At 45.8% G+C, this 12,606-nt stretch overlaps 1 protein-coding gene and 1 long non-coding RNA gene across 2 annotated transcripts in view; one reads left to right on the plus strand and one right to left on the minus strand.

Moving 5' to 3' along the window:
- Positions 1–12,165, plus strand: part of LOC309485997 (uncharacterized protein) — a gene marked incomplete at both ends in the record, with an annotated part of 98,083 nt that extends 85,918 nt beyond the window's left edge. The window contains 3 exons of the mRNA XM_082153044.1: positions 10,091–10,516; positions 10,693–10,787; positions 12,160–12,165. Coding sequence (XP_082009170.1) covers positions 10,091–10,516; positions 10,693–10,787; positions 12,160–12,165 — 527 coding nt within the window. The remainder of the gene's footprint in view (positions 1–10,090; positions 10,517–10,692; positions 10,788–12,159) is intronic.
- On the minus strand, positions 7,011–8,145 carry LOC309486081. Its single transcript, XR_014201391.1, has 2 exons — positions 7,832–8,145; positions 7,011–7,196 (listed from the first exon to the last, which is right to left on the minus strand). It is a non-coding gene; the product is annotated as an uncharacterized lncRNA (long non-coding RNA).
- Positions 12,166–12,606: the final 441 nt, after the last annotated feature.

Below are 12,606 nucleotides of genomic sequence, written 5' to 3' on the forward strand. Positions count from 1 at the left end.
AGAAGTTTGCCATGTGAGAGGGCAGTCCTCAGCGGCGAGAATTTTGAGGTCAGGCTATCAGTCTGCAGAAATGAAGATGGAGCCCAACGCTATTGAGGACATATACTGCTGCATTCAGGAGGTAAATCACTACCCTTGTGGTTTTCTCATCCACCCCGATGCACCTTGGCCAGATGGGTTGGTGTACGACCCTAAAGCTGATCCTGTGTTTGGACTGGTAGAAGTGAAGTGCCCAAATTTGAGAAGCTATGTGGACTGTGCCTACCTTAGGGTCTCTGGTGGAGTGAGCCTACAGCTCAAACAGTCTCACACTTACTCCTGGCAGGTGCAGGGCCAACTATTCATTTCCGGGATGAAGTGGTGTGATTTTTTGTGTTTACTGAAGACGACACGTTCATACAAAGAATATACAGTGATGAGGGAGTCATTAAAACAATGAAGCAAAGGGTTGATTACTTTTACTTTTATCTTCCAACACTTTTGGCTTGAAACATTTCAATCAGTTTCCATCAATTTGTACATATTTTTTGGCCCATGTTTTATTTTTAACTGTTTCCACAAATGTACAGGATCTGTTGTTAACTGATTAAATTACGTATTTTCATATACATGTTATTTGTTTGTGTGTGTTCTGAGTTTATTCTTCATTAGTACTGTCTGTGTGTGTGTGTGTGTGTGTGTGTGTGTGTGTGTGTGTGTGTGTTTGTTTGTTTGTTTAGGACTTTTCACCTGAATACGCACCAGCACTATGGGGACATTTGGGTTTATGAGGACAGAGGTCATGTCCTCATAATTCCGACAGTGTAGAGCTGTGTCCCAAAGTGAAGGCTGTGCCCTTCGAAGGACCCAGCCTACCCAGCATTCCCAGCATTCGAAGGACGCTCCGAGTCTAGCCTTTGTAGGATTTGTAATTGCCACCAGGTGTTCCCCATTATTCTGTTGCCTAGCAACGCTGCGACAGGAGAGCTGCCATCCTACGTGGGGCGGCAGTGGCTTAGTGGTTCATGTAGGTTGTCTACAAACCGGAAGGTTGGTGGTTCAATCCCCGGTTCCACCTGACCAAGTGTCGAGGTGTCCATGAGCAAGACACCTAACCCCAGCTGCTCCCGACGAGCTGGATGGCGCCTTGCATGGCTGACACCGCCGTCGGTGTGTGAATGGGTGAATGTGACGCTATGTAAAGCGCTTTGGTGGCCATAGGTCTGTGAAAGCGCTATATAAATGCAGTCCATTTACCATTTACCATTTACGTGGCATTTATTTAAAAAATATGGAGCAAGATTTCATCATTTTACTTTTTTTATTTTATGTTTTACTGGAGGAGATGGTGCGGATGTTTCATCCCCGTTTTTTTTCTCTCTCACAGGACAGCAACACTACAAAACCATGGTATTTTACAATATGATGCATTGTTGTATAGTAAACTACTCAACAGTAAATTGAAAATTACTTTAAATATAACAACCTTCAACATATTCAGAATTAAAATGCAATGCACACACATAGCCAAGCAGTAATATGAATGCAACAACATATCTAAAAACCCTGACAAGGAGGTTTTTTATGCAGAATACATAACTTTACTTCTACTCTTGATATCTTAGGTAAATTAAATACAAGTACCGTATGCAAGATAACACTTGTACATAAGTAAGGTTTTAAAGGGGGTGTGAAATGCTATTTCATGTGTTGTGGAAAAATTCATCTTTTCTTTGTATTTTATTTTCAATGATTTAACAAACGAATGCCATGCGTTCTTTGGCTGTATTTTGAGTTTCTTTTATGATATTGATACAGCTGCAGGGTGTGTGTGTGTGAAATTTCAGAGGTAAGGAGATTCCCGTGCTGGGGAGGGGTCAAGGGGGGTCCCTTTTGTTCCTTGTGCTGTGGTGGGTGACAAGAGATAACACTATAAAAATGCTGGCCAACCTCTGCTCTGGGTCTCACTCCGCCTGCAGCTGGTCTGTGGATGGATTGGGAACATTTCTTGCAAGAAATAAATATCTTTTAAGGACAATTTGAATCCTAATGTCTCTTATGCTGTGATGCTGTTATTGTTAATTATTGTTTTGCTTTTACACATGCATACTGAGTTTTTTACACTGTTAAAGAGTTGGATTCCCATGCTAAACATGGACAAAGTTTCAAAAATTAAGTTGTACGTTTGATGGAGTATTTCTGTGCCAAAAATACTCCTTCCAGTTTGTCACAAGTTTCGGAAAGTTTTTTTCGAGTATGGGCGTGTGTGACGTCAGATGGGGCGGTCCTAATAAGGGCACTTCTCCCGGAAGGGCACGCGCGCACCCGTAGACCAGAGCGAGAGAGCGGAAGCAGTACGCCCATCAAAGCGCTGTGCTCGGCTTTAGGGAAGTCCTCAACGGAGTTGTGGAAGTGTTCTTGGTTGTTCCCTGCATTTCGACGATGATTGTTTTATAATCAAGGCCCAGTTCGACGCCGGATTTGCAGATCGTCTAATGCTTAAGGATGGAGCAGTCCCGACGATAAAGGTTCACGGTCGTGCGTTGGAACCACAGGCGGTGAGTAAAACTGCTTCAAATGTCTGTGTGTTGTTAGCTATCGGTGCGTAAGCACAGCAAGTAAACAACATGATCACGTATAGTTAATGTATCTATGGAGCATGCGATGTATGGTGTGTGTGTGTGTGTGTGTGATTCACGCTCGTGATTCTTTAGCTCCGCCCACACGGCACGCCCACAGCCGCTCGGTTTTTTCTGTAAAAAGACTCGGTACAGCCTATCTTTCTTTTATAAATATAATAAAACTAAAGACTTTTTGGAGATATGAAGGATGCAATACTACTCTATAGGTACTCAAGATTAACATGAGATTGACTGAAACTGAGTGCCCCCCCCCCCCTTAAATATAACTACTTAGATTTCACAATGTGCCATTAAAACTTACTAAAAGTAATTTAAGTATCACTATATCTTCCAACAATTACTTTGTCACAACTCTAAACAATTTCTCTTTTCCTTCTTTCCCTAAATCAGACCAGACCACTGTACTGCTGGATAGACCTGAGCGTGCCAGTGCTGGACAGGTTTTTTAATGACATGGAAGACACTTGACCTGATGTTCGCCTGAGCAGGGAGGCCCTGAGAGTGGTCCTGGACCTGTTGAGAAGTGACCGGCAACACGGATTCCACAATAGAGACCCTGGTATTGATTTTCTGGCTGGCGTGCGGTACATCCTACAGGGTCGTCTCCAGAGCATTTGATATACCTCGTTCCACTGTCCACCGCATTGTCCACTGGGTAATCTGCCACCAGGTCATTCACCTCCCCAACACCCCAGAAGACCTGGAGGCAGTTTGCCATGGGTTTGCAGGGCTGGCCAGACACAGAGCTTTCCTGAACGCTGCAGGAGCAATCGACGGCTGCCATGTCCGCATCAAGCCTCCAAGCGGCTCTGATGCTCAGAGCTACAGGATCAGGATACTGTTCCTGTCCATCATCCTGCAGGCTGTTTGTGACCATCAGTGCCGCTTCATTGACACCTACGTGGGCTGGCCCGGGTCAGTGCATGACGCACGAGTGCTCCGCCACAGCTCACTGTACAGGAGGTCAGTGTACCCTCTTCCAGGGCACTTCATCCTCACAGACGGAGGGTATCCATGTCTCCAACACCCACTCCCCCTCATCACTCCCTACAAGAGGCCAGTACGAGTTGTGGGAGCCCAGCGCTTTAATCTCCATCATTCCAGGGCACGCTCTATTATAGAGCGGGCTTTTGGGATGATGAAGACCGGGTTCAGGGCCATCTTCCTGCAAGCGCTGGAGGGGCACCACACCAAGTTAAAAGAAAAAAAAAAAAACATTTTCAAAAAACATAATTAACTTCTTTCTTCCAGACCATATAATTTTTTTGTTTTGTTTTTCATTTCAGGTCATCACAGCCTGTGCCATCCTCCACAACATCTGCCTTGGGGTTGGTGACATCATGGCCCCGGAGGATGAGCACGAGGAGGATGAGCACGAGGAGGATGAGCACGCGGAGGATGAGCACAAGGATGATGATGCGGAGGATGAGCACGCGGAGGATGATGCGGAGGATGAGCACGCGGAGGATGAGCACGCGGAGGATGAGCACGAGGAGGATGAGCACGAGGAGGATGAGCACGAGGAGGATGAGCACGAGGAGGATGAGCACGCGGAGGATGAGCACGCGGAGGATGAGCACGCGGAGGATGAGCACGCGGAGGATGAGCACGCGGAGGATGAGCACGCGGAGGATGAGCACGCGGAGGATGAGCACGCGGAGGATGAGCACGCGGAGGATGAGCACGCGGAGGATGAGCACGCGGAGGATGAGCACGCGGAGGATGAGCACGCGGAGGATGAGCACGACGAGGATGAGCACGAGGATGATGATGAGGAGGATGAGCACGCGGAGGATGAGCACGCGGAGGATGAGCACGAGGAGGATGAGCACGAGGAGGATGAGCACGAGGATGAGCACGAGGAGGATGAGCACGAGGATGATGATGCGGAGGATGAGCACGAGGATGATGATGCGGAGGATGAGCACGAGGATGATGATGCGGAGGATGAGCACGAGGAGGATGAGCACGAGGATGAGCACGCGGAGGATGAGCACGCGGAGGATGAGCACGAGGAGGATGAGCACGCGGAGGATGATGCGGAGGATGAGCACGCGGAGGACTAGCACGCGGAGGACGAGCACACGGAGGACGAGCACGACGATGATGATGCGGAGGATGAGCACGCGGAGGACGAGCACGCGGAGGACGAGCACGCGGAGGACGAGCACGAGGATGATGATGTGGAGGATGAGCACGCGGAGGATGAGCACGAGGAGGATGAGCACGAGGAGGATGAGCACGAGGAGGATGAGCACGAGGAGGATGAGCACGCGGAGGATGAGCACGCGGAGGATGAGCACGCGGAGGATGAGCACGCGGATGATGAGCACGAGGAGGATGAGCTGGAGGAGGATGAGCACGAGGAGGACGAGCACGCGGAGGACTAGCACGAGGATGATGATGCGGAGGATGAGCACGAGGAGGATGAGCACGAGGAGGACGAGCACGCGGAGGACGAGCACGCGGAGGACGAGCACGCGGAGGACGAGCACGCGGAGGACGAGCACGAGGATGATGCTGGAGGAGGATGAGCTGGAGGAGGATGAGCACGAGGAGGACGAGCACGAGGAGGACGAGCACGAGGAGGACGAGCACGAGGAGGACGAGCACGCGGAGGACGAGCACGAGGAGGACGAGCACGAGGAGGATGATGAGGAGGACGAGCTGGAGGAGGACGAGCACGAGGAGGACGAGCACGAGGAGGACGAGCACGTGGAGGACGAGCACGTGGAGGACGAGCACGAGGAGAGGACGAGGAGAGGACGAGCACGAGGAGGACGAGCACGAGGAGGATGATGATGCAGAGGATGAGCACGAGGATGATGATGCAGAGGATGAGCACGAGGATGATGATGCAGAGGATGAGGATGAGGGGGAGCATGTTTTGGAGACGGTCAGTGGGGCTCCCTGGCGTGACCAGCTGTCTGCAGAGGTGTCTGCCCTGGAGGATGTTCCCATTGACCATGATTATTTGTAACAGGCAAGTCAGAGAACTGTAAAGCTATAACGGCCAAAACCAAAAATTAATGTCCATAGACTGGGTTTATATGTTGAAGATTTTGATGCTTTGATTTGAGGATGCGAGTTAATTTATTTTATTCTTCCCTCTTTTTGAAATTATCTCAGTGAGATGGCAGCCGTCAATTGAGTCAGCCCTGCAAACCTGCTGTTAGACAATGCAGTGGACAGTGTAAATATGCAGTCAAACACTCTGGAGAACATCCTAGATGATGTCCCACCGGCAGAGAGGCCTTACCAGGGTCTGTATTGTGGAGGCCATCCGGGTCCAGCGGCACCACCAGGGTCTCCCTGCTCAGCTGAAGTCTCGCTTTATGTACTGATCATTTAAATTATGTTGTCAGATAATATATAAGTTATGTTGTAAATGGTTCTTTATTATTTAAAACATTATCTATATAATTTTTTTTTTTAAATGTAATTACAAAATATTGTTTGTTTGTTTTCAAATTGCCTGTCAAACCTGTCATTAAAAAAAATAAGCAATGTCAAGAACTATTCCTTTTTATTTCATATCACAACACATCAAGTTATTTAAAAAATAAACAATGCACAGAAATGGAAAAAAATTATGTTTATTATTCATTTTAAATAAACTGTACACAAGTTTGAAAAAAATTAATAAAATACTTCATTTAATATAACTTAGATTACAAAAATAAACTGTTCAAAACTTAAATTTCCTCTTTTAAATATATATATATATATAACCTCATTTAATGTAAATAAAAAAACTGTACAGAACGAAAGTTTCCTCTTTTATACTGTACATACATAAAAAATAAATAAAAAATAACTATTTCTCCACCATACGCTGAAGAAGAGCAAACAGCCTGTCCATCCTCTCCCTGCTCTCTCAAGCTCTCTTGAGCTCTCCTCTCCCTCTGTAGTGCCATGTCCTCTCTAATGAGGTTCAGAATCTCCTCCTCAAAGTCCCGCTTTCTCCGTGCTGGTCCTGCTGCTGGTGGTGCTCCTGGTGCTGGTGCTGCTGGCTCCTCCTCACTGTGGCCACTGCTCCCACTGCTGAACTTGACCCTGGTCTGTCCTCAGGGATTGAGGCGATGAGGACAGGGGGATTGGTAGAATGCCTCTGCCCCAACACCTCATCCATGAGGACAAACCAGGGCCACGTTTCAGCAGTGGGTTTCCCACTCACTCCCTCTCCTGTCCCAGGACACTTGCAATCCTAAAGGCCCGTACACACCGGGACGAATATCGGCGCGCGTTATTCGCCAGCGTTTTTCAACGCGTTTTTTGTGTTCACACCCAAGCGTTTTTCGCTGACGATGAGCCGAGTGAACATGCAAATTCATTCCCTGACATTAGATGGCGCTTAATGTAAAACAGAAATACAATACCACTCCATAACAGTCTATACTCTGCAATACCACTCCATAACAGTTCTCTTTTAACAAGATTTTTGTAGTCGCTGTCGCGTTTGTCATATAGTTCTTTATTCCGACACCAACGAGACCAGCAGCTCTACATTCATCTTGCCTTGCATCTTCCTCGTCATTTCTTCCCGGCAGTGTCTGTCTATGGGCAGTGTAGACGCTTTGGCGTATATCTTCTTCGCTGTTACCAGAGCCCGTCTACGGAGAGCCTTGGCACTTCCTATTAGCCCCATTGTATCAATCTTGGTTGCAGTTCCATTAGAATTCCACTGGAGGTGATCGCGAGCGAGTGCAGACTGAATGGGAGTCTATGGGGCTATACGGCTAAATGTGTCTCTTTCACCCGATTGCCGTTGAGAAATCTCAGATTTTATTGTAGGTTTTGCAAGTTCAACATGGGTTATAGGTCGAAAATTGAATGAACGAGTACTTGTTTCTTTTCGATTTCTTACAGTTTGAGTTGTTGTTGCCCATAACACGCTAGCATTCTGCTAATGACGTCAGCATTCTGACGTCATTGACATTTTAAAAGACTTTTTAAACCAAATAAGTGACTCTAAAAAATCTAACACCCAGCAATGTGTAATTTCTTTGCATCTCCTTTCGAATACAACATTCAAATTACTAGACAAAAAATTATATCCTGAGAAAAGTGGATTTTGAGGGTTTTTCGCCATAGACCTCCATTCATTCTGCACTCGCCTGCGAGCGCCCCCGCATGGACAGAGACGTGTTACTGCAGCCAGTCCAGAAACCGGAAGTAAGCAGAGAGTGCCAATTCTCTTCCTATTAGACATTCTCTGCTGTTACGTATGTGTGCTCGGCAAGACCGTTTTGTGTTTGAGCGCCCCCAAGTTGTGTTTTACTGTAACTTCAGAAGCTCCTGACACGTGAGCAAAAGCGCCAATCTCATTGGTCGGATAGTTTTTGACCCGGCGCTTCAAACCAAAAAAACGAACCCGAGGCGTTTAAAAAAAAATTACGCTTTTACGCGTGGCGTTTTTCGCGTCGGTGTGCACACTCACATTGGCGCCCTTTGTTTAGTCACGAGGCGTTAAACGTCGGCGAATATCGCGCGCGAAATTCGTCCCGGTGTGTACGGGCCTTAAGGCAGAGCAAATGAACCATGGCTTGTTAACAACAACAGCACAATGCATTTCAGCAAAGATGTGTGTATTAACTTTCTTACTTTATATTTAGTTTTTAAATTGTCCCATTTTTTCTTTGCCTGTATGGGGGTTACCTTCGCCTGCAGGCCCATTTTCTCCAGAATTGCTCTAAAAAAGCAGATAACACTGAAAAATGACACATCAGGACATGCATTCAAAATAGTTTAGAAATCATATTTCTGGATACTCAAATGTGGTTAAAACCTCTGTAGGCATAATGCATGACAGCACTACAAAAACACATAAAAGTGAAACCCATCTACTGCTTTTCTTATTGTTGTGGGTTTTCTAGGGTGAGTGATATTTATTATAATACACAAGTGAGACAGACTAGTGCAAATTTTACTACTAGGTGTTGTCTTACCTCCAAGCCACGCTGGCGGAGTGTTTAGCCCCGGTAAATAAAAGGTCATTTTCAGACCGCAGTGTAATAAATTGAGCGTCTGCTCCCTGAATATTATTAAAGTTTTGCGTCTAACCACCTGACAAATAGAGCCACCCAATGGTAACAAAGGAGTTAAGATGAAGTTTATAAGAAAGAAAAACTTGTGGCTTTTGACTGTGGTTTCGCTAGCTATTTAAGTAAATGAAAACATAATACTTACATTTTAAAAGTGAATTTTCCCTCCACCATCGAACTCGAAGACGCCATTTTTTTTCAAATGAAAATGCTGTCGTCACCGGCGCGCAATGACTTATGGGGTAGGATAGGCCACTAAGGATCCGTTTTTGTATCCTTCCTTTCACGGGGAAAGAAACATAGGCAGTATATAAACGGAAAGAAAGGTGCATTTGGCGTCACTTTTAGCCTTCGTCGCGCCACGATGACGCAACTGGCCTTCGAATACGGCCTTCGGAGGATGCAGCCTTCACATTGGGACACAGCTTAGATGTCATTTACTGCGTCCCAGAAGCTCCCTCTCAAATTTTGGCACCATGTCCTTACATACCACAAAACCCTGAAATGTTACCGTACACAGTGTATCCCTGATTTTGAGAGTGCGCTCCCGGAGCCAGGTCCTGGTATTACACCTGCCTCATCCAAAATGTGCATTTTTCACACAAGTGTATGCTTTGGGGCCTGTGATTGGACAGATCGGTACCGGTAGGCGGGAAATCACGAAAACAAGATGGCACCAGTGGGCGGAGCCTCAATCGGCTTTAGTGATTGGTCAAATCAGTACCGGTAGGCGGGAGAAAGCGCGAAAACAAGATGGCACCAGTGGGCGGAGCTTCAATCAGTTTTACGATGTCTGTATAACCAGAGCCTGTCTATGGAGAGCCTTGGCACTTCCTATTAGCCCCATTGTATCGATCTTGGTTGCAGTTCCACCAGAGTTCCACTGGGGGCGATCGCCCATGAGTGCAGAATGAATGGGAGTCTATGGCGCTAGACGGCTAAATTTGTCTCTTCCACCCGATTGCCGTTGAGAAATCTCAAATTTTATTGTAGGTTTTTCAAGTTCAACATGGGTTATAGGTCGAAAATTGAATGAACGAGTACTTATGTCCTTTCGATTTCTTACAGGCTGAGTTGTTGTTGCCCGTAACACGCTAGCATTCTGCTAATGAACGCTGATTGGTCAGTGAAGGACTGATTACGACCAGAGATACCGCTTGATGGCATCGTGGCATCCGAAGCAGGACCAGAAACAAACAAAACAAAACCTCTTCTAGCACGTGTATTTACCTGTGTCAGCTGTGTTGTGTAGTTACCTATGTCAGCTGTGTTGTGTAGTTACCTGTGTCAGCTGTGTTGTGTAGTCAGCTGTGTTGTGTAGTTACCTGTGTCAGCTGTGTTGTGTAGTTACCTGTGTCAGCTGTGTTGTGTAGTTACCTGTGTCAGCTGTGTTGTGTGTTTACCCGTGTCAGCTGTGTTGTGTAGTTACCCGTGTCGGCTGTGTTGTGTGTTTACCTGTGTCAGCTGTGTTGTGTGTTTACCTGTGTCGGCTGTGTTGTGTGTTTACCTGTGTCAGCTGTGTTGTGTTTCCCTGTGTCAGCTGTGTTGTGTATTTACCTGTGTCAGCTGTGTTGTGTATTTACCTGTGTCAGCTGTGTTGTGTGTTTACCTGTGTCAGCTGTGTTGTGTGTTTACCTGTGTCAGCTGTGTTGTGTTTCCCTGTGTCAGCTGTGTTGTGTATTTCCCTGTGTCAGCTGTGTTGTGTAGTTACCTGTGTCAGTTGTGTTGTGTGTTTACCTGTGTCAGCTGTGTTGTGTGTTACCTGTGTCAGCTGTGTTGTGTGTTTACCTGTGTCAGCTGTGTTGTGTGTTTACCTGTGTCAGCTGTGTTGTGTGTTTACCTGTGTCAGCTGTGTTGTGTTTACCTGTGTCAGCTGTGTTGTGTGTTTACCTGTGTCAGCTGTGTTGTGTTTCCCTGTGTCAGCTGTGTTGTGTATTTCCCTGTGTCAGCTGTGTTGTGTATTTACCTGTGTCAGTTGTGTTGTGTAGTTACCTGTGTCAGTTGTGTTGTGTGTTTACCTGTGTCAGCTGTGTTGTGTGTTACCTGTGTCAGCTGTGTTGTGTGTTTACCTGTGTCAGCTGTGTTGTGTGTTACCTGTCAGCTGTGTTGTGTGTTTACCTGTGTCAGTTGTGTTGTGTGTTTACCTGTGTCAGCTGTGTTGTGTGTTACCTGTGTCAGCTGTGTTGTGTGTTTACCTGTGTCAGCTGTGTTGTGTGTTTACCTGTGTCAGCTGTGTTGTGTGTTTACCTGTGTCAGCTGTGTTGTGTGTTTACCTGTGTCAGCTGTGTTGTGTGTTTACCTGTGTCAGCTGTGTTGTGTGTTTACCTGTGTCAGCTGTGTTGTGTGTTTACCTGTGTCAGCTGTGTTGTGTGTTTACCTGTGTCGGCTGTGTTGTGTGTTTACCTGTGTCAGCTGTGTTGTGTGTTTCCCTGTGTCAGCTGTGTTGTGTATTTACCTGTGTCAGCTGTATTGTGTATTTACCTGTGTCAGCTGTGTTGTGTAGTTACCTGTGTCAGCTGTGTTGTGTGTTTACCTGTGTCAGCTGTATTGTGTATTTACCTGTGTCAGCTGTGTTGTGTAGTTACCTGTGTCAGCTGTGTTGTGTGTTTACCTGTGTCAGCTGTGTTGTGTGTTTACCAGTGTCAGCTGTGTTGTGTGTTTACCTGTGTCAGGTGTGTTGTGTATTTACCTGTGTCAGCTGTGTTGTGTGTTTACCTGTGTCAGCTGTGTTGTCGATGCCTCGAGAGAAAAGAGTGCAGAGCACGAAAGCACCAAAGTGACTGAAGGATTGCCGTAAAGCAGTATCTCTGGTCGTACGATGTGTATGACGTCATTGACATTTTAAAAGACTTTTTAAAGCAAATAAGTGACTCTAAAAACTCTAACACCCAGCAATGTGTAATTTCTTTGCATCTCCTTTCGAATACAACATTCAAATTACTAGACAAAAAATGATATCCTGAGAAAAGTGGATTTTGAGGGTTATAGCGCCATAGATTTCCATTCATTCTGCACTCGTCCTGTGAGCGCCCCCGCATGGACAGAGACGTGTTACTGCAGCCAGTCCAGAAACCGGAAGTAAGCAGAGAGTGCCAATTCTCTTCCTATTAGACATTCTCTGGTATAACCAAGCAACTTAATGCAAAATATACTAAATACTAATTTATGTTATAATACTAAAAATACTAATACAAAATACTATTTTTGCCTGTAACTTATTAATTGTGCATATATGATAAATAAATAAATAAAATCCCGTTTATATTACGATAAGTATGACGTAATCAGAGGTGTAGTCAGCAGATTCGTCACGGTAATTTCCTGTTTGGACTGGACAGAAACTCCTCACCTGAGAACACATCTGTGGACCCGATGAAGGCAACTGTTATCTGAAAGGTAAGTTATAATGTTGTTTAATTGCTTCTCTAATAGCATGTGGGTTCGTTTGGCTGGTTTGTGCATGTTCTGTAAGCTCTTCGCTGCTCGTTTTACAGAGTTAGAGAAGCAGCTAGCGCGTGATGCTAAACTCGTTTTCGATTGCACTACAATTGTATAGTGGTGGGCAGATCGAGGCTTCGTGAAGCAATGAAACAGTTGAACCAAATGGGCCATATTGTTTCGAGGCTTCGAATCAATCCGACACCCGTCTCAACGGTGACACCTAGTGGTCACTTGCAGGTGTTGATCTGAAACAACCTTGACGAGCCATTAAAAAAATGTGTTGTTTTTTTATTATTGTATTTTTCTAATATGTGAAGCTTGTAACCTATTCATGGATTTCATCCGGTCCTTTTCCACAGGTGTATTAATCAAGCACAATGCAGTCTGCATTCATAATCTAGGTGCTTGATTTTATACACCTGTGGAAAGGGACCGGATGAAACCCATGAATAGGCTCCTCACTGTGCATAATGTTATTTTGGTCCTGCAAAATGAATATT

This window comes from Leuciscus leuciscus (assembly GCF_965113295.1).
Source record: "Leuciscus leuciscus genome assembly, chromosome: 22".
Lineage (NCBI taxonomy): Eukaryota > Metazoa > Chordata > Actinopteri > Cypriniformes > Leuciscidae > Leuciscus > Leuciscus leuciscus.